We start from the raw sequence: 20741 nt of genomic DNA on the forward strand, positions 1-20741 counted from the left end.
GTGTGTTTGAGGTGTGTGTGTGTGTGTGTGTGAGAGGTGTGTGTGTGTGTCTGTATGTGTGTTTGAGGTGTGTGTGTGTGTTTGAGGTGTGTGTGTGTGTGTGTGTGTGAGATGTGTGTGTGTGTGTTGGGGGAAGGGGGAATCCTACAGTTTTCACAAGTCAAGTTTGGTTTTGTTAAACCGGAAAGTCCCAACAAGGGGCCATGATGGAGGGTCTGTCACAGAAGTTTTGGAGTGGAAAAGCCTTCAGAGACAATGGCTCCAAGCTCTCCATTTTACACATGAGAAAATTAAGACCCAGAAACGAAAGTGAACCATCCAAGGTCAAGGAGCCAGGTTGGGGGATGGTGCCACAAGGGAACGGAGCTCATTCGGGCAGGGGATGTTCGGCCACCTCTGGCCTTGGCCTGAGGCAGCTGAGTCTTGATCCAGGGTCTGCTGCCCCGGGCCTCCCTCCACGCCCGAAATCAGCCCCCCGCCCCGCTTCCCCTCCCCCGCCCCCTCACAAGGGCCGCCGGAGAGCGGCTCCCACGCACAACGGGGAGAAATGGGGCCCAAACTCGGCCCTCGGCGCCCACACCAGGCCAGGACCGGGGAACCCAGGCGGCAGCGCGGGAGCCGCGCGGCTGAAATCAGGACTCGCAGCCGCCCGCGCCCGCGCAGACACAGGGGCGCGCACCCCGGGCCCGCGCACACTCACCGGTCCGCGCACACTCACCCGGCCGCACCACCGCCCCCCGGGGACGCGGAAGGTCGGGGGCGCCGCCGCCCCACCGCGCCGCAGCCTCCGGGCACCGCCGCCCGCGCCCCGCCTGCCGCCCGCGCCGCCCTCCCGAGTCCCGCCCCCGGGCCGGGCCGGCCCCGCGCGGTCACCCCACCGGGAGGAGCCGCCCGCCGTGCTCGCCTCCGGGCCCAGAGGGAAGCCGGTTCGCGTCGGAGCCCAGCTGGGAGCTACCTTTCATCAGCCCGGCTCCCTCCCGGGACGCGGGGAAGCGCCTCCGCGCTCGCCGACCACGTGCGTTTCTTCTGGGGCTCTCGGGGAGGTGCGGTGGGGGGACCAGATCCCGGGCCGCGCGATGAGTTCCCGCCCAGCTCTGAGCCTCAGTCCCCGGATCCTGAGGGCAGCGGCTTGCCTCTGAGGTCCAGCCCGCGTCTGACAACAATCATGGGACCCGGTGGACGAAGCAATACTGGGGACCAGAAATTCCTCAGGGACTTGTTTTTTAGTGAAAAATTACACGTGCATTGTGTTAAGAGCATCGGCTTGGGGATCAGACTCCCTGGGCTCTCAGCCAAGTGTCTCCGATTTTTAGATCATCTTGAGGATAGTTTTCCCTCTCTGTGACTTAGTTTTCTGTTAAAAACAAAAGCAGATTATACCGTTTCATGGGATTGTGTGAAGCTTTAAGGAGATAATCTGTGTGAAATGTACGGGACACAGGATAGTGGCCACCACCCCCACCTCCATCACCCGGGCTTTCAGGGGGTCGGCAGTGAAAAGTGCCTCCTTCCCTGAGGTTTCTGTGGACAGCTTATGGACGGATGAGGTACACTGTGCATTTATACAAACGGGAACCTGTTTTATTCTTGCTTTTTCTTTCAGCCACGTTCCTTGGCATTCACCTCATTCCAGAACACTCCACTCTGTCTGGTTTCTTTTTAGGCAAAGTAAACATCTTGGATCTTGTATGTCTTGCTCAGTGGTGCCCAGAACAATGCGTGCCGCTCCGCACACACACAGAGGGTACATAAGACACTTCCATATTTTGTAGGTTGTGTGAGTCACTCAGTCGGGCTCTTTGTGACCCCATATATTGTAGCCCACCAGATCCTCTGTCCCTGAAATTCTCCAGACAAGAATACTGGAGTCGGTTGCCATTTCTTTCTCCAGAGAATCTTCCAGACCCAGGGATTGAACCAGCGTCTCCTGTGCTGCAAGTGGTCTCCTGCGTTGCAGGCAGATTCTCTACCAGCTGAGCCACCAGTTCAGTTCAGCCACTCAGTCGTGTCCGACTCTCTCAACCCCATGAACTGCAGCACGCCAGGCCTCCCTGTCCATCACCAACTCCGGGAGTCCACCCAAACCCATTTCCATTGAGTCGGTGATGCCATCCAACCATCTCATCCTCTGTCGCCCCCTTCTCCTCCTGCCCTCAATCTTTCCCAGCATCAGGGTCTTTTCAGATGAGTCAGCTCTTCGCATCAGGTGGCCAAAATATTGGAGTTTCAGCTTCAAAATCAGTCCTTCCAATGAACACCCAGGACTGGTCTCCTTTAGGATGGACTCTGTCCGGTTTCTTTTTAAGGGGGTACATAAGACACTTCCATATTTTGTAGATGTGTGTGACCGGGGAAGCTCTGTTTTGTAGGAACAGAGCTATTTTCCCCTTGCCCCTCCCAGCGGTGGGCATGTCGGGGGTTCCCGCCCTTCCTCACAGCCTTCCTCACGTGGTCATAGCCACCATGCTATGTACATGCCACAGCCTGCATATCTACAGGTGGACTTGCTGAGTCAGAAAACAGAAACTGCCAAATTGCTAGGGGCCTCTCAGATCACAGGACCTACTTGGCTTTGGGCTCTGCCAGAGGCAAAGGAGTGCCTTAAGGACACGAGCAGTGACTGAGGAATAAAGCAGCGGATGCTGCCCTCGTTCACCAGGCAGGTGAGGATCCAGGAAGTAGGCTACTGAAAATGAAGTTCGTTCGTTTATTCATCAACAGATAGACATCAGGTGTGTGCGGAGTGGCACGCGTGGTTCTGGGCACCACAGAGCCAGACATACAAGATCCAAGATGTTGACTTTGCCTAAATTCTTTAAGCACAGTTGTAGGGGCATGAGAGCAAGCGTCATGGAATGCTGGAGCTTTCCTACCTGCTGGTAGGATATTGAAAGGGAACCTTGGACCTGTGTGTGGCCTGGTCACCATCTCACTCACTCCTGCCTCTTAGCAAGGCCTGCCTTCACGAAGCCAGATACCGTCCTCCTGCCCTTTCTGCCGGGCTCCCTTCACTCTGCATTCTCACTGCTCCTTGTTCCAGCTTGAACTTATATGTTGACACATCATCTCCCTTGCTAGGGAAGCACAGAAGACGTGGCCCTTTGGAACTGCCTGACTAGGCTCCACCACTCACTGGCGTGTGAACTTGCACGGGCCAGTTCCCCTCTCTGAGCTCCAGTTCCCTCATTTATAAAAGAATATCTGCTAAATAGAGAGGTTTTAAGAATTAAGTGAAATGATGAGGTGTTTAGCAGGAAGTGCTCAGTAAAAGTGAACTGAATTTCTGGGCAATTCTTTTGCATCTCCAAAACCACAGCACGTGGCAAGGCCTGGCACTCCGGTGTGAGGGAACGGGGCTCCATGGAGAATGGAGAAAGATGAATGAAATCTAGTGTGTACGTGCTTAGTCATGTCCAAGTCTCTGCAACCCCATGGACTGTAGCCCGACAGGCTCCTTTGTCCACAGGATTTTCCAGGCAAGAATACTGGAGTGGGTTGCTACTTCCTCCTCCAGGGGATCTTCCCCACCCAGGGATCGAACCCATGACTCTTGCGTCTCCTGCATTGGCAGGCAGATCCTTTACCACTGCGCCACCTGGGAAGTCCAAAATCCAATGAAATCCAGTGAAAGGTAACTAATAACCTCTGAAAACCCTAAGCTCCAAGAACACAGACCCATCTCTCAGTTCCTCCTACACCCACGCTGTCTCACTTTCAGTTCTCGGTGGTTCCATCCTTCTCCTTCTGGGAGAGATGCCTCCGACCTCGTCCCCACCTCCTGGCCTGGTTAACGGACGCATTCTCAGACCGCAGCTGAAAGGGCCCTTCTTGGAGCCCTTTCCAGCTCCCGCGTTCTCATAGTCACTCTTGCTTAATCTGTGGCCACACCTAGCACACACTATGGTCCTTGTTCAAGATCCCCTTTCCCAAAAAGAGAATCAACCTTCGGGGCACAGGGCTGTTTCTGCCCGTGTTCAAAAGCTGGCCCCCAGTAGGGTTACACGTATCTGAACTGGTTGGTGAATGAATGGCTATGAATGAAATCATCAGGGCTTCAACTACAGATAAATCCAGATAACCACAAACCCCGGCCAAAGCCACCCTTACTCAGCATTTGCCCCATTCTGTTCCGTCACGTGGGCGAGAGTTACAGGCCCGTGTCTTAAGGCCAGCTGCCAACTATCTGGCAACGTTGGTGAAGCAAGAAGGAAAGAACTTCTTCTCAGCCTGGCAGAATTTTCACATGTGGCAGCAGACAGGACGGGAGCGCACCTCAGAGCCATGGGATGAGTAAGTAAAAAGGCACACATCAAAAATTAGATCTCGTTTTTGGAACTGGTCTGCCAGTTGTAGAGTCACTGACTTTCTCTTTTAGAAACGCATCACTTTTGAAACACGGCCATGGGCTGAACACACTGACCTAAATCATATAGCAATTCATGCTTGACGTCAGACAGACTTGGGTTCAAGTCTTGGGCTTGGCCACTTATTAGAGCTCTCTGAAAAAGTATTTCCACAAGCATGTCCCACAGAAAGTTCTATTGCTCCTGGCTCCACTACATTGATTTCAGATCCTGAGTCACATCTCTCAGTGAGTTGTCTGCTACAAGATACACATGGGAGAGCTTGGGACTAGACACACCACCATCCTTGTTGGCAGTGTGCAGAGTTAGACAAGTCATATGCTATCTGTCAGGAAACTGGGTCAAAACCAGAAGAGATACTTTGAATTTCCGTCAGAAGGCTGCCAGTCACCCGAGGTGTCAGGCACCTGTCTGTACTCTGTGGGTAAGAGGCAAGTGCACGGACAGGTACAAAGGGAATGAGGCGGGGCAGGGCCTGAAAAGGGAGAACTGGTATCTGGGTGGGAAGGGGAGGGGAGGGAAAGGCAATTGAAGGGGACCAGGGTTTTAACTAGAAATTTCAACTGTCCCGTCTTCATCATTTTAAAAACCCTGTAAGACATAGTAGACAACCCAATCGTGATCTCAGAACCACCAGCCTAGTTTCTCTTCTGTTCTTATCTTCAACAGCTGTCATCTAAAATGCTGCCACTCAACCCTTTGTAAGTTATTTTCAAAAAAGAAAAAAAAGGAATTGTCTGTCCCGACTCTCCAAGCCCATTCATTCCCATCTCCACAGACATGGCCTTGAATTCACACTTGACTCAGGAGCCAGTGTCATTTGAAATTTCTTAAAAGCCAAAGAAGATAGATGTTGACATGATTCGGCAGCATTCTCTCCCTGAATTACTGACCAGATCTTTCAATAAACAATGTGCTTCTCCTGCTCCTAAAGATCTGCCCACAAGATACCTCATTTTACTGGGCTTCACCTCTGAGCTTCAGAGATAGTACCTTTACTTCCCCCACAATTGAAGGTTTATGGCAACTCTGTGTCAAGCCAAGTCCATTGGCACCATTGTTCCAATAGCATTTGCTCACTTCATGTCTGTGTCACACTTTGGTAATTCTCATACTATTCCAAACTTTTGTGTTATTCTATTTGTTACGGTGATCATCTCTGATGTTACTGTTGTTTTGGGGTGTTAAGAACCAGGCCCATATAAGATGGCAAAATTGATAAATATGTGTCTTGATGGTTCCACTGGACGGGTGTTCCCTATCTATCCCTCTCCTTGGACTTCTCTATTTCCCCAAGACACAATATTGAAATTAGGCAGGTAAATAACCCTACAGTGGCCTCTTAAGTAGTCACGTGAAAGGGGGAGTTGCATGTCTGTTGTTTTAAGTCAAAACCTAGGAAAGATTAAGATTAGTGAGGAAGACATGTTTGAAAGCCAAGATAGGCCAAAAGGTAGGCCTCTTTTACCAGTTATCAAATTGTGAATGCAAAGAAAAAGTTCTTAAAGAAAATGAAAAGTGCTACTCCAATGAACACACGAATTGATAAGAAAACAAAGCAGCCTTACTGCTAATTGGAGAATGCTGCTGCCTTTTTTTTTTTTTTTGACCATGCTGCTTTCGGGATCTCAGTTCCCTGACCACGGATGGAACCCGGGTCCCCCCTGCAATGGAAGTGCAGAGTCCAAACCACTAAACCACCAGGGAATTCCCTGGAGAGTTGGAGTGCTCTGGATAGAAGATCAGCCTTAAACCAAAACCTAATCCAGAGCAAGGCCTTAACTCTGTCATTCTGTGAAGGATGACAGAGGAGGAAGCTGCAGAAGAAAACCTTGAAGCTAGTGGAGACCAGTTCATGTGGTTTAAGGAAGGAAGCCATCTCCATGATGTATGAATTGTTGATGTAGAAGCTGTAGCCGATTATGTAGAAGATATGGGTGAGATAATGAGTGAAGGTGGCTACACTAAACAACAGATACTGAGTGTAGACAAAACAGCTTTTTGTTGGAAGAAGATGCCACCTAGGACTTTCATAGCTAGAGAGGCCAGTGCCTGGCTTCAAATCTTCAAAGGACGGGTTCTCTCTTATTAGGGGCTAATGCAGCTGGTGACTTAAAAGTTGAAGCCAGTTGTTCACTGACCATTCTAGAAATCCTAGGACCCTTGACAATTGTGCTGCATCTACTCAGCCTGTGCTCTATAAATGGAACAACAAAGTCTGGGCGACAGGTTTGTTTACAACATGGTTTACTCAATATTTTAAACCCACTGTTCAGGCCTACTGCTCAAGAGAAAACAGAGGTCCTTCAAAGTATTACTGCTCGTTGATAGTTCACATGGTCACTGGCCGGCATGGAGGAAGCTACTGTTAGTAGTTGTAGCAGAGAGAGTTTTACTCACCAAATAACCACAGGTGGCTTATTTCTTAGCCTCCCTAGCAGTCACGTTGGCTCCTGTGACTGACGCGCATATAGGAGCTGAAAACAATTGTTACCTATTATTTCAGGACCAAAGCACAGAAGAGCTGGTGTCTGTTTGCTAACTTTTTCTTCCCTTCTCTCAGGGATCATGGAAACCATGTACTAAAATGATAGAGCCACGAAGTGGACGTAATCTGAATCAGTATGTCATCATATGGAGGACAGCTGCCTGGTCCCCGAACCTGTGTCAAACATTATAAAAAATAAAAATAAATCTTTTGTTGTATTAAGCCATTGAGACTTCAGAGACCATCCAATCTGTACCATTAAGAGCTATTATTACTTATAATCAAGCATGATCAGGATAAGAAAAGAAGCAAATTCTAGAAAATTAGCGAATACTTGTTGAGTGCCTACAACATCCCAGGAATTGTGTGCTACGTTCAGTAATTCTGTTGTTGCTGTTAAGGGGTTGTTGGCTGGGTGGTTTTGGCCCTCAGGGGACATGTGACAATGTCTGGAGGTATTTTTGGTCATTATACTGAAGGAGTACTACTGGTAGCCAGTGGGTGCAGGTCAAGGACACTGCTGAACATCCCGGTAGGTAAGTGTACTAAAAGTAACTCTCCCCCAGCCGAGACCTTCTGAGATAGTCGCTATTAACCACCAGTCATCCGCTCTGCATCTGGAAATACAGGCACGTGTTTCGCTTTTCATGCTCAACGAGAACAAACCACACTGTTCTGCATGTGCGTCTTGAGGTTCGTTCTACATCAGAACCAACGTATCTGCCTGTCTTTGAGGTTGAAGAACCTACCAGATGCTAATTTCTCAAGTCTCGCCTCCAAAGGGAAATTTATTTTTGGTCACACCTCCCAGCTGGCACGCGGGACCTTAGTCCCCTGACCAGGGATCAAAGCCACACCACCTGCATTAGAAGTGTGGAGTCTTAACCACTGGACCACCAAGTAAGTCCCCAAAGGGAAATTTTTTAAAATGTTACTCCTGGCCCAACTCCGAGAGACCAGCTCCACTGCCTGGGAGGGGTTGGAGCAGGCACCATTTTTGCTGGGTACAATCAAGGTTGACAGCCAAGATTGCCAATCTCTTGGCCTCCAGACCCCTCAGGGACCTCACTCCACCCAGAACATCTTCTCCAGTCTCCCTCCTTCTGTCCCGTCACCCACAAGCATTTAAACCTGCCATCACCTTCCTCAAACCACCTCCCCCATCAGCCACTGGGCACCCCTTTCCTCTCTCTCCTTACAGCCAAGTATTTCTCGGCTCTCTTTACATTCAATTCATTCTTCAATCTCTTTAGGCTCCTGTCCCTCAGGTCACCAAGCTCTGTTCATGTCTGATCTCATCCTCTCCAACAGCCTAGATTACACCCCTTTTGCTTGTTATGTTAGTGACATTCAGCTAGTTAACTGTAAGGTTAAGTGTCAAGCAGTCAGGTAAGTACAACCCTACAGATTCAGGGTGAAAATACTGGTGGACACCAAGTTGAAGACACTGGGTCTTAACTAGTGAACACAGATGTTCCTCCTTAGTAGTCCTCCAGTTTGGGAAATCTGTATCTGTTTGGGAAATCTGTATCTGCAGTTAGGTAGAGGCTTGGAGTTGCTCTCCTTAACAATACCAGGAGTAAAGCCCTAACAAATCCAGGTACCGTTTGGGACACATTAGTTAGGATGGAGGTGCTTATCAGATGTCAAAGCAAAGCATCAAATAAGCAATCTGAGAATTCTGAGTTCAGGGGAGGTAAGTTGGAGATATAAATTTGGGTCTTCAATATAGATGATATTAAAGCCACGAAATGTAGATGGTCTCAACAAGGAAGTGGATGTAGAGACATCCAAGAACAAGACTTCAGGAAAAAGGGAGGAACCAGCAAGAAACTGGAAAGCAAGGCAGCACACTCCTGCAAAATGGAGGCTGAGAAAACGGCTCGAGAAGAATAGTCAACCCTGTCCCATGATAATGAAGGTGAGGCAGGCAGAGGATGGGACCCCCACCTGGTCAGCACCGCTCACCTGACAAGGAGTTACTGGAATGCTTGAACACTAAAAAATAGGAAAGCTCATATAGAAAGTTCTTATGAGGAACTCTATAAAGGGGCCAACAACTGGAGACGGAAGTGCCCAGAGAACAAACCATCCGGAGCAAACAAAAATAATACATTTTTAAAAGGTCATCTAATTCTCCTGTAGTTTTGGAATGATGTTCTTTCAGTTGTCTCCACCTACCAAAAATTACCTTGCCCGCCAAAGACTATCGGCTTATTGTGGGTTGGGGGTGGTGGTGGCGGTTTAGTTGCTAAGCTGTGTCCAACTCGTGCGACCCCATGGACTATAGCCCACCAGGCCAGAATACTAAAGTGGGTTGCCATTACCATCTCCGTTACAGTGGGTTGGGGGCATTTAATTCTTAAGAGCTAGTGTGAAGTGACCTTAGGTTCCACACTAAGCATCTAGCCCACCAGTAGGGAAATGTGACTGACACCCTGACCAAGGCTGCCCCAGGACGGGGGACTCTAGAGAAAAGGCCAACTTCAGATTTACTAGTTGACTGCTGTTTTTCAAACAGGGCTGCTGGATGAAATCACCAGTGATTTCCTTCCTGCTAAGGTGCATGCCATGAGTATTTTCTCAGTATGCATGCAAATGTGTGTGTGATACATGTACTAACCTAACTTCCTTAGTGAAATTCTGCAGAACACCTGGGTCAAAGCACGTTTTGCATTATCAAAGAGGATGCAGCTGAGAGGAGGGAACGCCGACAGTCTTTACTTTTAAGTGATTATCAGTACAATATCAGTACACCAAGTAGTAACATGTAACAAGTTAGTGAACTCTACCATCTAGTAAGTTTGAGTAAGAGAAAGTAAGAGCAGCCCAACACTAGGACCCATTATTCTAATCCTTGGCTGGAAAGGACTATTTTAAGGCTGGCTGCTGTTTCATGTGGGTTACAAATAACTATTTACTACTTTTTCATAGATAAAGCCCCTGACCTTCAAGAAAGATTTAGGGAAAAAAACATTTTAATCCCTTTCTTTCTTAAGAAAATTGGGTTTTTAAAAACTATCTAAGAAAGAAAAAGTCAGTGTTGATAATATGCTGCTTGAGTGAAAAGGCATAGAAAACACACAACATATATCCATTAAATTTCTAAGAAATATGAGGTAAAAAGATACAATCTTTGGATAAGCTCTAAGCCTGTACAAAGAATCTACGTTTGCGATTCTGCAAAAAGTGAAGGGACCTACTATATAATGTACAGAAATAATTTAATGCCTTTTCATAAGATATAACTCAAGCCTTGCTAAATGAAACCTCACGTTCCATGAAGGCATTCAAAACGCCAATCCACGGAACAGGCCCTTTTCTTCTCCCTCTATCCATTTATGCGGTAGTTCTCATGGATTTCTGGCCGGATGTCGCAGACAAAGGCCAAGAGGTTATCCAAGACTTCATCCCTATTCTGCCGGAAGTAGGTCTGAAGGATGGTCATCTTCTCCTGGGTGTCCTTCTCTACTTCAGTGCTGCAACTGCCATGGGATCCCAGAGCCTGGATTCGGGGAATGACAACAGAGGGAACATCAGGATGAACATTTAATAAGCAGCTTTCTGATTTTTTAATAAGCAGCTTTCTGACCAACCCAAACAGCATACTAAAAAGCAGAGATATTACTTTGCCAACAAAGGTCCATCTAGTGAAACCTATGGTTTCTCCAATAGTCATGTATAGATGTGAGAGTTGGACTATAAAGAAAGCTGAGCACCAAAGAATTGATGCTTTTGAACTGTGGTGTTGGAGAAGCCTCTTGAGAGTCCCTTGGACTGCAAGGAGATCCAACCAGTCCATCCTAATGGAAATGAGTCCTGAATATTCACTGGAAGGACTGATGCTGAAACTCCAATACTTTGGCCACCAGATGCGAAGAAATGACTCATTGGAAAAGGCCCTGATGCTGGGAAAGATTGAAGGCAGGAGAAGGGGACAACGGAGGGTGAGATGGTTGGATGGGCATCACCAACTTGGATGGACGAGTTTGAGCAAGCTCCGGGAGTTGGTGATGGACAGGGAAGCCTGGCGTGCTGCTCACGGGGTCACAAGAGTCAGACACAACTGAGCGACTGAACTGACTGACTTCTGACTTTTGAAGAAATCCAGTTACATCATGAATATAAATAAGCAGCAGCAGGAAATGTAACACTGTGACCAAAGAACATGTGAGAAGTCAGCGTTCCGGTGGTTTGTGGGAGCATAGGCTGATACAGTCACTTGGGTGGCTGACTTTTCAACACTGAACAAAAGGTAAACAAACTGCACAGCATTTCCACTGCTGGGAAATTATCCCAGAGAGGGACACAATCACATCTCTCCAGTCTAATGTGCAGCCTTAACCAGAGACTGGAATGAACCTGAAGACCCAACAACTGAGGCCTGGTGGTTAGTATCATCTCCTAGTGCAGTTTTAAAAGGGAGATTTTTGTGGTATTAAAAAAAAAAAAAAAAAAAACAATTCTTAAAAAGTAACACTCAGTTCAATTCAGTCACTCAGTCATGGACGACTCTTTGCCACCCCGTGAACCGCAGCACACCAGGCCTCCCTGTCCTTCACTAATTCCCAGAGTTTACCCAAACTCATGTCCATTGACTCGGTGATGCCATCCAACCATCTCATCCTCTGTTGTCCCCTTCTCCTCCTGCCCTCAACCTTTCCCAACATCAGGGTGTTTTCATATGAGTCAGCTCTTCACATCAGGTGGCCTAAGTACTGGAGTTTCAGCTTCAAAATCAGTCCTTCCAATGAACACCCAGGACTGATCTCCTTCAGGATTGACTGGTTGGATCTTGCAGTCCAAGGGACTTTCAAGAGTCTTCTCCAACACCACAGTTCAAAAGCATCAATTCTTCGGCGCTCAGCTTTCTTTATAGTCCAACTCTCACATCCATACATGACTACTGGAAAAACCATAGCCTTGACTAGACGGACCTTTGTTGACAAAGTAATGTCTCTGCTTTTTAACACTAGGGAGATGCAATTTAGGAGGAATATACAGTTTTACTATGACTAGTTAATGTTTTAGCACTTCAGCAGTGGACTCACAAGTATTACGAACACATGACATCTGTTCATTCAAATATAAACATTCTAGAAGAATACACAAGAAACTGTTACCAGTGGTTATCTATGAAGAGGGCTACAGGTCTGGGTGAGAGGGGAACTACCCTCTCACTGTTGCTGTTTTATTGCTTGAAATTTTGGTGAACAGATGTCTTCCCTCTTCAGTTTCCATTTACAATTTCACACAAACTGATGGATAAACTTTCATTTACTGTCTTCTCATTGTTAACTGTTGCACCTACTTTAACAGACCGTGACCCATCAGGTTCTTAAGGCATCCCTTTTTTGTGTGCCCAACCCTTTCCAATGCCTAAGCTGCTGTTGCCTCATTACATATGTTAATAATTATATTCCTTCACTCAAAGAGGTTCAAGTGAACAGGCAGAGATTCAAACCTAGGGCTCTTCATACTATCACTGTTCATATTATAGGAATACCTTAGAGCATTTCATGATGGTTGGCTCAGGTGCTTACCCATATTTTACAAGTCTATAATCCTTACTCAATGGGGGGTGGAAGTCCACTACTCTATTCTATGAATATGTAAACTATACGGCAAGCCCCAGACGTCTCAAAAGTGAAGCAGTTACACAGGAATACTGCTAGAAAAACGCAGCGCTCATGCTTACAAATGTAACACAGAGACCATCTCTGTAAGCAATGGCAGCATCAATGCAAAAATAGGACAAGATGGCTGCCCCTATTTCTACACTGTCTTGTGGGCAGTCTGACAATTTACAGCACAAAATTCATGAGTCAGAGACCCAGACTCATGTTAAGTTTAAATAGCAGTCACTGCCCAGTGCAAAGATGAACAAAACTTTGTCTACCTACTAAGAGAGAGACATGACCCTTTAATTGCTAGACTTGGACCTGGGAGGTTGTGTACCTGGATCTAGTAGTCCATAATGTAGAACTTGAGAAGGAAGCCCATAAAGGCAGAGAGGAGAGATGGAGGTAGCCCTGAGAGCATTATTTAAGCTCATGGATCAAAATGAACTCAGTCATTACCTGGGTTTCCAATCATGTAGGTCAACAAATTCCACTTTGCTTAAACCAGCTTGAACTGTTTCCTATTATCTGTATCCAAAAGTTCAGATGGAGGTTCTTTTCTCTACAAAGCCTCTTCCATCCTTTACCTTTTCCAGAATTTCCCCTGCTTCCTCCGTACCTTCTGTGATCTGTTTTTGTACTATTATCATACGCATCACGTGCATTGTGGTCTAGCCTCTATTGGTCAGTTACTATGCATACTAAACTAAAGTAGAACTCCATGAAATTCATGTTTATGACCATCGAAGTCCTCTTCAGTTGTCCATTTGCGTGACTTCTATTTTATTACTGAGTGTCCCTGACCACCAGACTGTAAGCTAAGGACCATGTCTATTTCTGTTTACAGCAGATCCTCTGCATCTGGCACACATTCACTGTCCAAAGATATTTAATATTATCTACATTTAATATATATTAAATAACATATATCGCCATAAATTCATCTATATTTAATATCTAATTATATTAATAATTTCATTATTTATTTGAATGAAGACTAGAATTCAAATGTTAAAAACTAATCATCCTGAGGGATTCAGCCTAAGCATCCAATAACCCAGTTTTCAAATTTTTACCAGAATCAGAATCGCTGAGCTATGCTGAATATTTTGGGAGCCTAAGAGGAAAAGGAGGGGAAGGAAGCCTCAGGAAACTAAGGCAATAATAATGAAAATTAACTGGACCCACCGCAGCTTCCTTGGCCTTGAACTCCTTCTCCCTCTGCAGGCGGTACTGTTCAATTTCAGCCTGGGCTTCTTCTTTGGCCTGCTTCAACCTCCGGTTCTTTCCTGTTTTCAAAGGAAGTGGTTGAGAGAGGAGCAGAAGAGGAAGCAGAGACTGAGATGGTAATTCTAACCATAAACAGTGACAAAAGTTTAAAAATACAGTCTCAAGAGACACGTGTAGGGAAGAGGGAGAAAGGGAATTGAGAGCTAACCAATAGTACAGGTTCCTGCCTCCTGTACTTGACTAGACTATACTTCACTGCAAAGTGAATCGACAAAAAGGACCACCTTCTATACGAACAGACTGTAAAAATGATGCAAGAAACTTTGGAATGTGTCAGACTATTTTCTCAACCTCAACTACCAAGAATCAACATAAAATGGGCGACATGAGCCATCTGGGGAATTCTCTCCATGAGAAGTAAACATCTAAGTATGCTGCTGATTACAATCAGAGCTCAGCTTAGAAGCTTACCGAGGAGGCTAATATGCTCCCAAAGGACATCAACCTAAACTGTAACTAATGAAACAGATGATGTAATATTGGAAACTAATATCCATGCCTGTGCACAAGGAAATAAGCAAGGAAACTGGTCCTGAGAAGGAATTCTTCTCAAATGTGGAGTACTGGACATAAAACTGCACAAACATCTAAGTGAAGAAACACAGAGGCTCTGGTTTCTAGAAGAGCATAGTTTTAACAGACAGCTGGAAAAATTCTCTAGCTTCTGTCAGAGTCTTTTAAGAAAATGGACCACAAGATCAGTAAGTTTCTCTGTCCAAAACTTCTCAGATACACAAATTGTTGGGGGGGTGGGTGGTCCTAGGCAATCAATCTGAACACTTATTTATTTCAGAGTGAAAGACATTCTGCATCTTAAAAGCAAGCTGTTGGGAGGGCAGCTTGAGAGAGAGGGAATGTATGTACACTTAGAGCTGATTCATGCTGTTGTACAGCAGAAACCAACACAACATTGTAAAACAATTATCCTCCAATTAAAATTTTTAAATGAAAGCTGTGATAATCCATTGCATATCAACTGCCTAAATCCCGCACAGTCCATGTAGATGACTGAAACTGAATTTAACCTTCCACCTCCTGATCTTGCCTGAGAAATCCCAGGGACAGAGGGGCCTAGCAGGCTACAGTCCATGGGGTTGCAAAGAGTCAACCACCACTTAGCGACTAAACAAGAACAATTAACAAAAGAATTTTAGACTGGTGATAACCCCATGACATTAATACTAAATGAGGCTAGTCTAAAATAACCAAAAGGTAGGTCTAAGCCCCTCAAGGAGTGTTTCTCCAGGTATGTATTTTCTCCAGTACTCTTTAGGGCCCACCATTTAGGGCCCCCTCCAGCCCACCTCCTCCGAGAACTTCCAGATGTTCAAGCTGGTTTTAGAAAACGCAGAGGAACCAGAGATCAAATTGCCAATATCCGCTGGATCATCAAAAAAGAGAGTTCCAGAAAAACATCTATTTCTGCTTTGTTGACTACGCCAAAGCCTTCGACTGTGTGGATCACAATAAACTGTGAAAACTTTGAAGCAGATGGGAATACCAGACCACCTGACCTGCCTCTTGAGAAACCTGTATGCAGGTCAGGAAGCAACAGTTAGAACTGCACATGGAACAACAGACTGGTTCCACATAGGAAAAGGAGTACGTCAAGGCTGTATATTGTCACCCTGCTTATTTAACTTATATGCAGAGTACATCCTGAGAAACACTGGGCTGGAAGAAGCACAAGCTGGAGTCAAGATTGCCGGGAGAAATATCAATAACTGCAGATATGCAGATGACACCACCCTTATGGCACCAAGTGAAGAGGAACTAAAAAGCCTCTTGATGAAAGTGAAAGAGGAGAGTGAAAAACTTGGCTTAAAGCTTAACATTCAGAAAACTAAGATCATGGCATCTGGTCCCATCATCTCATGGGAAAAAGATGGGGAGACAGTGGAAACAGTGTCAGACTTTATTTTTCTGGGCTCCAAAATCACTGCAGATGGTGACTGCAGCCATGAAATTAAAAGACGCTTACTCCTTGGAAGGAAAGTTGTGACCAACCTAAAAGCAGAGACATTACTTTGCCAACAAAGGTCCGTCTGGTCAAGGCTATGGTTTTTCCAGTGGTCATGTATGGATGTGAGAGTTGGACTGTGAAGAAAGCTGAGTGCTGAAAAATTGATGCTTTTGAACTGTGGTGTTGGAGAAGACTCTTGAGAGTCCCTTGGACTGCAAGGAGATCCAACCAGTCATCCTGAAGGAGATCAGTCCTGGGTGTTCATTGGAAGGACTGATGCTGAAGCTGAAAACTCCAATACTTTGGCCACCTGCTGCAAAGAGTTGACTCGCTGGAAAAGACCCTGATGCTGGGAAGGATTGGGGGCAGGAGAACACGACAACAGAGGATGAGATGGCTAGATGGCATCACCGACTCGACGGGCATGAGTTTGAGTAAACTCCGGGAGTTTGTGATGGACAGGGAGGCCTGGCGTGCTGTGATTCATGGGGTCGCAAAGAGTCAGACACGACTGAGCGACTGACCTGAACTGAACCAGCCCACCTCTACCCCATTACTCCACATGCCATTCCCCTCATCAGCTATACATTCAAGGCCAACAAAGCCAAGATTATTTCCTAAAGCAACAGATTCTAACTTGGCCTAAGTATTATGCAGTAGCTCCACATTTTCACAATACCCCTTGCAATCACCCCCAACTCCCACAGCTCCCCGAATTAATTACTTAAGGTAGCCATTCTCTTGCTACTGTTGTTCAGGCACTCAGTCATGTCTGACTCTTTGCAAGTCCATGGACTGCAGCACACCAGACTTCCCTGTCCTTCACCATCTCCTGGGGTTTGCACAAACTTGTGTTCACTGGGTCAGTGATGTCATCCACCATCTCATCCTCTGTACTCTCCTCCTCCTCCTGCCTTCAATCTTTCCTGGCATCAGTGTCTTTTCCAATGAGTCAGTTCTTCATATCAGGTGACCCAAGTATTGGAGCTTCAGCATCAGTCTTTCCAATGAGTAACAGGGTTAATTTCCTTTAGGATTGACTGGTTTGATCTCCGTGCTGTCCAACGAACTCTCAAGAGTCTTCTCCAGCACAGTTCAAAGGCATCAATTTTTCAGCGTTCAGCCTTCTTTATGGTCCAACTCTCACATCCATACATGACTACTGGAAAAACCACAGCTTTGACTAGACAAAGTAATCTCTGCTCTTTAATACGCTATCTAGGTTTGTCATTGCTTTTCTTCCAAGGAGCAAGTGTCTTTTAATTTCATGAAAGCAGTCCCTGTCCACAGTGATTTTGGAGCCCAAGAAAATAAAAGTCTGTCACTGTTTCCATTGTTTTCCCATCTATTGGCCATGAAGTGGTGGGTCTGGAAGCCATGATCTTAGTTTTTTGAGTGCTGAGTTTTAAGTGAGCTTTTTCACTCTCCTCTTTCACCTTCATCAAGAGGCTCTTTAATTCCTCTTCGCTTTCTGCCATAAAGGTGGTGTCATCTGCCTATCTGAGGTTATTGATATTTCTCCCAGCAATCTTGATTCCAGCTTGTGATTCATCCAGCCCAGCATTCGCATGATGTACTCACATGTAAGTTAAATAAGCAGAGTGACAGTATACAGACTCAATGTATCCCTTTCTCAGTTTTGAACCAGTCTGTTGTTCCATGTCAGGTTCTAACTGTTGAAGATCCAGTTTTCCCCACAGCCAGTCCCTCCCATCAGGAAGCTTGCACAAGCCTCTTATCCTCATCCATTAGAGGGCAAACAGAATGAAAACCACAATCAAAGAAAACCATTCTCTGCCTGTCAGCAAACATCTTCATAGTTCAATTTTGATTGGCTTCTCAGAAAACAAAAAAATATTTGCGCAGGAAATAATTTCTTTTAAGTCTGTTTTTTTTTTTTTTTTTTTTTGAGGGCCTTACATTTAGAGGCCAGCATTTTCACTCCAATGACACAATGATTTCATGAAAAATTGGGCTGGACCATTTTACTGCATCATGTATTGTCTCTTTCCAATTCCTAACTGGGTACGTCAACCACGATTACAGATCAAGAAAAGCAACAACTTTTTTAAATTGTAGGTCTTAATAATTCTATTCCTAGCTACTGCAAATCCTGAGATGTATTAGACATAAATTCACTCCTTTAAAACAAATTCTTTCCATCACTATGTAATAGCTACCAGAGACAGGCAAGTCCCTGCACCAGGCCTGACAGGAAAAAGGAAGGTGTAAATCATGACCCCTCCTTCCAAGGCACTCAATCATTCTTTTTTTTTTTCCATTTATTTTTATTAGTTGGAGGCTAATTACTTTACAATATTGTAGTGGTTTTTGTCATACATTGACATGAATCAGCCATGGATTTACATGTATTCCCCATCCCAATCCCCCCTCCCTCAATCATTCTTAACCATATGGCAAAGTTCCTGCACTTTCCCCAAATATTCTCACACACTTCCCAACAGATACAACTTCTATTGCTTATGATCCATCAGAAGACACACTCTGAAAAGTCATTCTGGAAATAACTCATCAAGGGCATGATGAGAATAGTCCATGAGGAACACAGAACTTTCCAGTCACCAGAGCCAGAATAGAAGATTTCTTCCTATCTCCAGTCCCCTCAAAAAAAGCTCTTTTAATGAAATACAAAGTATCACATGACCCCTAATTGAGAAAGTACCAGAACCAGGCTTGAGTATGGGTGAAGAGTGTAAATCTTATGGTTAAAAAAAAAAAAAAAATCAAGAGAATACTGAGATTACCAGTTTTTGGTATTTTTACCCCAGCTATGTTGTTCCCCAGGGTATGGCCATATCATTTTTCTCTGGGTCCCAACGTTCCCATGGATAAAATAGGAATCGAAACATCTCTCTCGCCAGATGGGAAACTGAGTAAATAAAGTTTAATTAGACACAGTTCCTGTTCTCCAGGAGCTTATTCTAGTAAGTGAGCCATATAAAGAAACAGGTTATTGCACTGTGGTGACAGAAATAGGCACTTGGGGAGGTCGTCTAACCTAGTCTGAGGGGTAAAGACCAAGTTAGGGCAAGTTTCCTGGAAGAACTACTGCCTAAATTTTAAGATCTGAAGGAAAACTATGTGTTTGAGAATAAGGAGAGGCAACTAGGAAAAGGCTTTTCCGATCAGAAACCAACAGTGCAAAGGCTTGAAGGTGCCAACCTGTCTTTGAGCAACACCAAAAGAGATTAAAGAAGAAAGCCAGAGCCTGATTCAAAAGCACGTCCTACACCCTCTTAAGGAATTTAGGTTTTATTCTACAGACACTGAAGGTTGGTGACTGTAGGAGGAAATCAGAGTGGCAACTGAGATGAAACACTCTGACTACAGTGAGAAGAATGAATTGGAGAGGAGGAACTCTCCCACTCAACAATTAGACTCGATCCTTCTATTAAGTTCTTTAGTAACCTCTCATTTCTCAACTCTAGCCCTCCTCTCACCTGCAATTAATCTACCCAATAGCTGCTTCCTTCACTGGGGCTTCGAAAACTGCAATAAGAGATCACAAATGAACCGTGTACTCCATTTGGCACGTATTAAGGAATTAACGAATTAGGCTGTTACCGCCGTCTCAGAAAACTTGGCGTCCTGGACTAAGATGCTGGATGCAGGGATGGAGAAAAGGGAACAAACAAAGCCTTGCCGAGTGACTAAACATGGCGAATGAGGGAGGTCTGAGACGTGGCGAAGAGGACTGCTTCCAGACTGGGTAACACGGTAAACGGTGGAGACAACGACTTCCGTTTGGACAGTCCATTTTATTCGCCTTCCAAACCCTAAGAAGGTCGTCCACTGATTCCACACCCTATCTACCAGCCTTCATCGCAGCTCTCGGGCGACCTACAAGACTTCCAGAGCGAGTCACACAAGCGTCCCCGACTGTATCCATCCCCCTCCCCCGCCCACTCCGCAGTTTTTCGGTCCTCATCCACCTACCACCCCTCGCGGCCTGGCCGCAATCCCTGGACTCGCGCCACGCCGGGTTGCCTCAACCCCAAACTCACGCTTGCGGGCCTCGGACACCTTCTCGGCGGCCCGTTTCTCCGCCTGGAGCAGCTGCTGGATGCCCTGCGACTGACTGGCCATGGCTATGGCGATGGCGCCTGCAGGGGCGACTCCGAGGCGGCAGACGACGGCTTGCTCGGCCGAATCTCCCCCTCAGGTCAGCTGATCCAGACGCGCACGGTCTGCGCTTGCGCCCGTCGCCCCGCCCACCGTCACGTGACCTCCATGACGCCGCGTCAGCTGACTGCGCTGGGCGCCCTGCGACTCGGGGCGGGGCAAGAAACCGGGAGGAGGCGGGAGAGTGGAGTGGGTTGACTGCGCCTGCGCAGCGTCTGTCTCCGCTGTCTTCCTGTCTCAAGAGCAAGCTTCGGCCTGGTGTCTCTCTGGTTCCATCTTTGTGGTTGTTCTGTCACGTCGTTATTGTAGTAATCCCTCCCGTTTACAATAAACTTACATTGAGATCCAGAGAAGGGCCAGGTCAAATCACTTTCTCCTATTCTGCACGCTGCTTTACTCCTTCCACGTTATGAAACTTTCCTTGGTACTCAGAATATATTAGAAGGCAGGTTAAACTTCTTATCAGGGCCCTTGGGTTGGAATCTGAATCGGGATAGGGAGACTTGGGAGTCACGTGTGCCACTAATCTGTGTGGTTTGAGGAGGGATGAGCTCCCTCTCTGAACCTGAGTTCAGGAAAGGATTAGAGTGTTATCTGTAAATACTTGATGAAGGCGTGCTGCGAACCGAGACCGCGTTTGTACTGAGGCTGCTGAAGAGAGCGAGACACAAGGTCCCTGGTGGAGCGGCCAGATGATGGACAAAAACAGAGTAGGTCAACTAAGTAGAAAGTTACAAACTGTGGTAAAGTAATGAAGGGAAAACACAGGTTGTTCTTGGAAGGAGTAAGGAGAGCGAGTTGACGAGGTGTCTGAAGATGCTTTCAAAGAAGTGACATTTAAAATGAGATCAGAAGAATGAGAAGCTAGCCAG

General features: G+C 46.1%; 3 protein-coding genes across 6 annotated transcripts in view; 1 reads left to right on the plus strand and 2 right to left on the minus strand.

The window, feature by feature from the left end:
• Positions 1-1794, minus strand: part of TMEM268 (transmembrane protein 268) — a 26661-nt gene extending 24867 nt beyond the window's left edge. For 2 of the 4 annotated variants that reach the window (XM_043870629.1, XM_043870631.1), the window contains exon 1: positions 719-844. The gene's annotated coding sequence lies outside the window, so the exon portion shown is untranslated. Of the gene's footprint in view, positions 1-700; positions 845-955 lie in introns of those variants that run through there. The other 2 variants (XM_043870628.1, XM_043870630.1) reach the window with 2 other exon arrangements.
• On the plus strand, positions 345-7064 carry LOC122709876 (basic proline-rich protein-like). Its single transcript, XM_043927141.1, has 4 exons — positions 345-1015; positions 3467-3631; positions 4141-4290; positions 6928-7064. The coding sequence occupies exons 1-4, from the start codon at positions 345-347 to the stop codon at positions 6953-6955; spliced, it is 1014 nt and encodes a 337-aa protein (XP_043783076.1). The 3' UTR covers positions 6956-7064.
• A 2486-nt stretch (positions 7065-9550) lies between these two features.
• On the minus strand, positions 9551-19966 carry ATP6V1G1 (ATPase H+ transporting V1 subunit G1). The gene is made up of 3 exons (XM_043870635.1): positions 19752-19966; positions 13662-13762; positions 9551-10357 (listed from the first exon to the last, which is right to left on the minus strand). Exons 1-3 carry the CDS (start codon positions 19831-19833, stop codon positions 10184-10186), a joined length of 357 nt encoding a protein of 118 aa, XP_043726570.1. The 5' UTR covers positions 19834-19966; the 3' UTR covers positions 9551-10183.
• Positions 19967-20741: the final 775 nt, after the last annotated feature.

The sequence above is a fragment of the Cervus elaphus genome, chromosome 16 (assembly GCF_910594005.1).
Source record: "Cervus elaphus chromosome 16, mCerEla1.1, whole genome shotgun sequence".
Lineage (NCBI taxonomy): Eukaryota > Metazoa > Chordata > Mammalia > Artiodactyla > Cervidae > Cervus > Cervus elaphus.

What these genes read in the sequence shown, in the direction of transcription:
- LOC122709876 (XM_043927141.1), top strand. Translation starts at nt 345, where the DNA reads ATGGTGCCACAAGGGAACGGAGCTCATTCGGGCAGGGGATGTTCGGCC. An exon ending in CCTCCGCGCTCGCCGACCAC is followed by an intron (nt 1,016 to 3,466) that starts GTGCGTTTCTTC and finishes CTTTGTCCACAG; the next exon opens with GATTTTCCAGGCAAGAATAC. An exon ending in ACCTCAGAGCCATGGGATGA is followed by an intron (nt 4,291 to 6,927) that starts GTAAGTAAAAAG and finishes CCCTTCTCTCAG; the next exon opens with GGATCATGGAAACCATGTAC.
- ATP6V1G1 (XM_043870635.1), bottom strand. Translation starts at nt 19,833, where the DNA reads ATGGCCAGTCAGTCGCAGGGCATCCAGCAGCTGCTCCAGGCGGAGAAA. An exon ending in GGTGTCCGAGGCCCGCAAGC is followed by an intron (nt 13,763 to 19,751) that starts GTGAGTTTGGGG and finishes CTTTGAAAACAG; the next exon opens with GAAAGAACCGGAGGTTGAAG. An exon ending in TCAAGGCCAAGGAAGCTGCG is followed by an intron (nt 10,358 to 13,661) that starts GTGGGTCCAGTT and finishes CCCCGAATCCAG; the next exon opens with GCTCTGGGATCCCATGGCAG.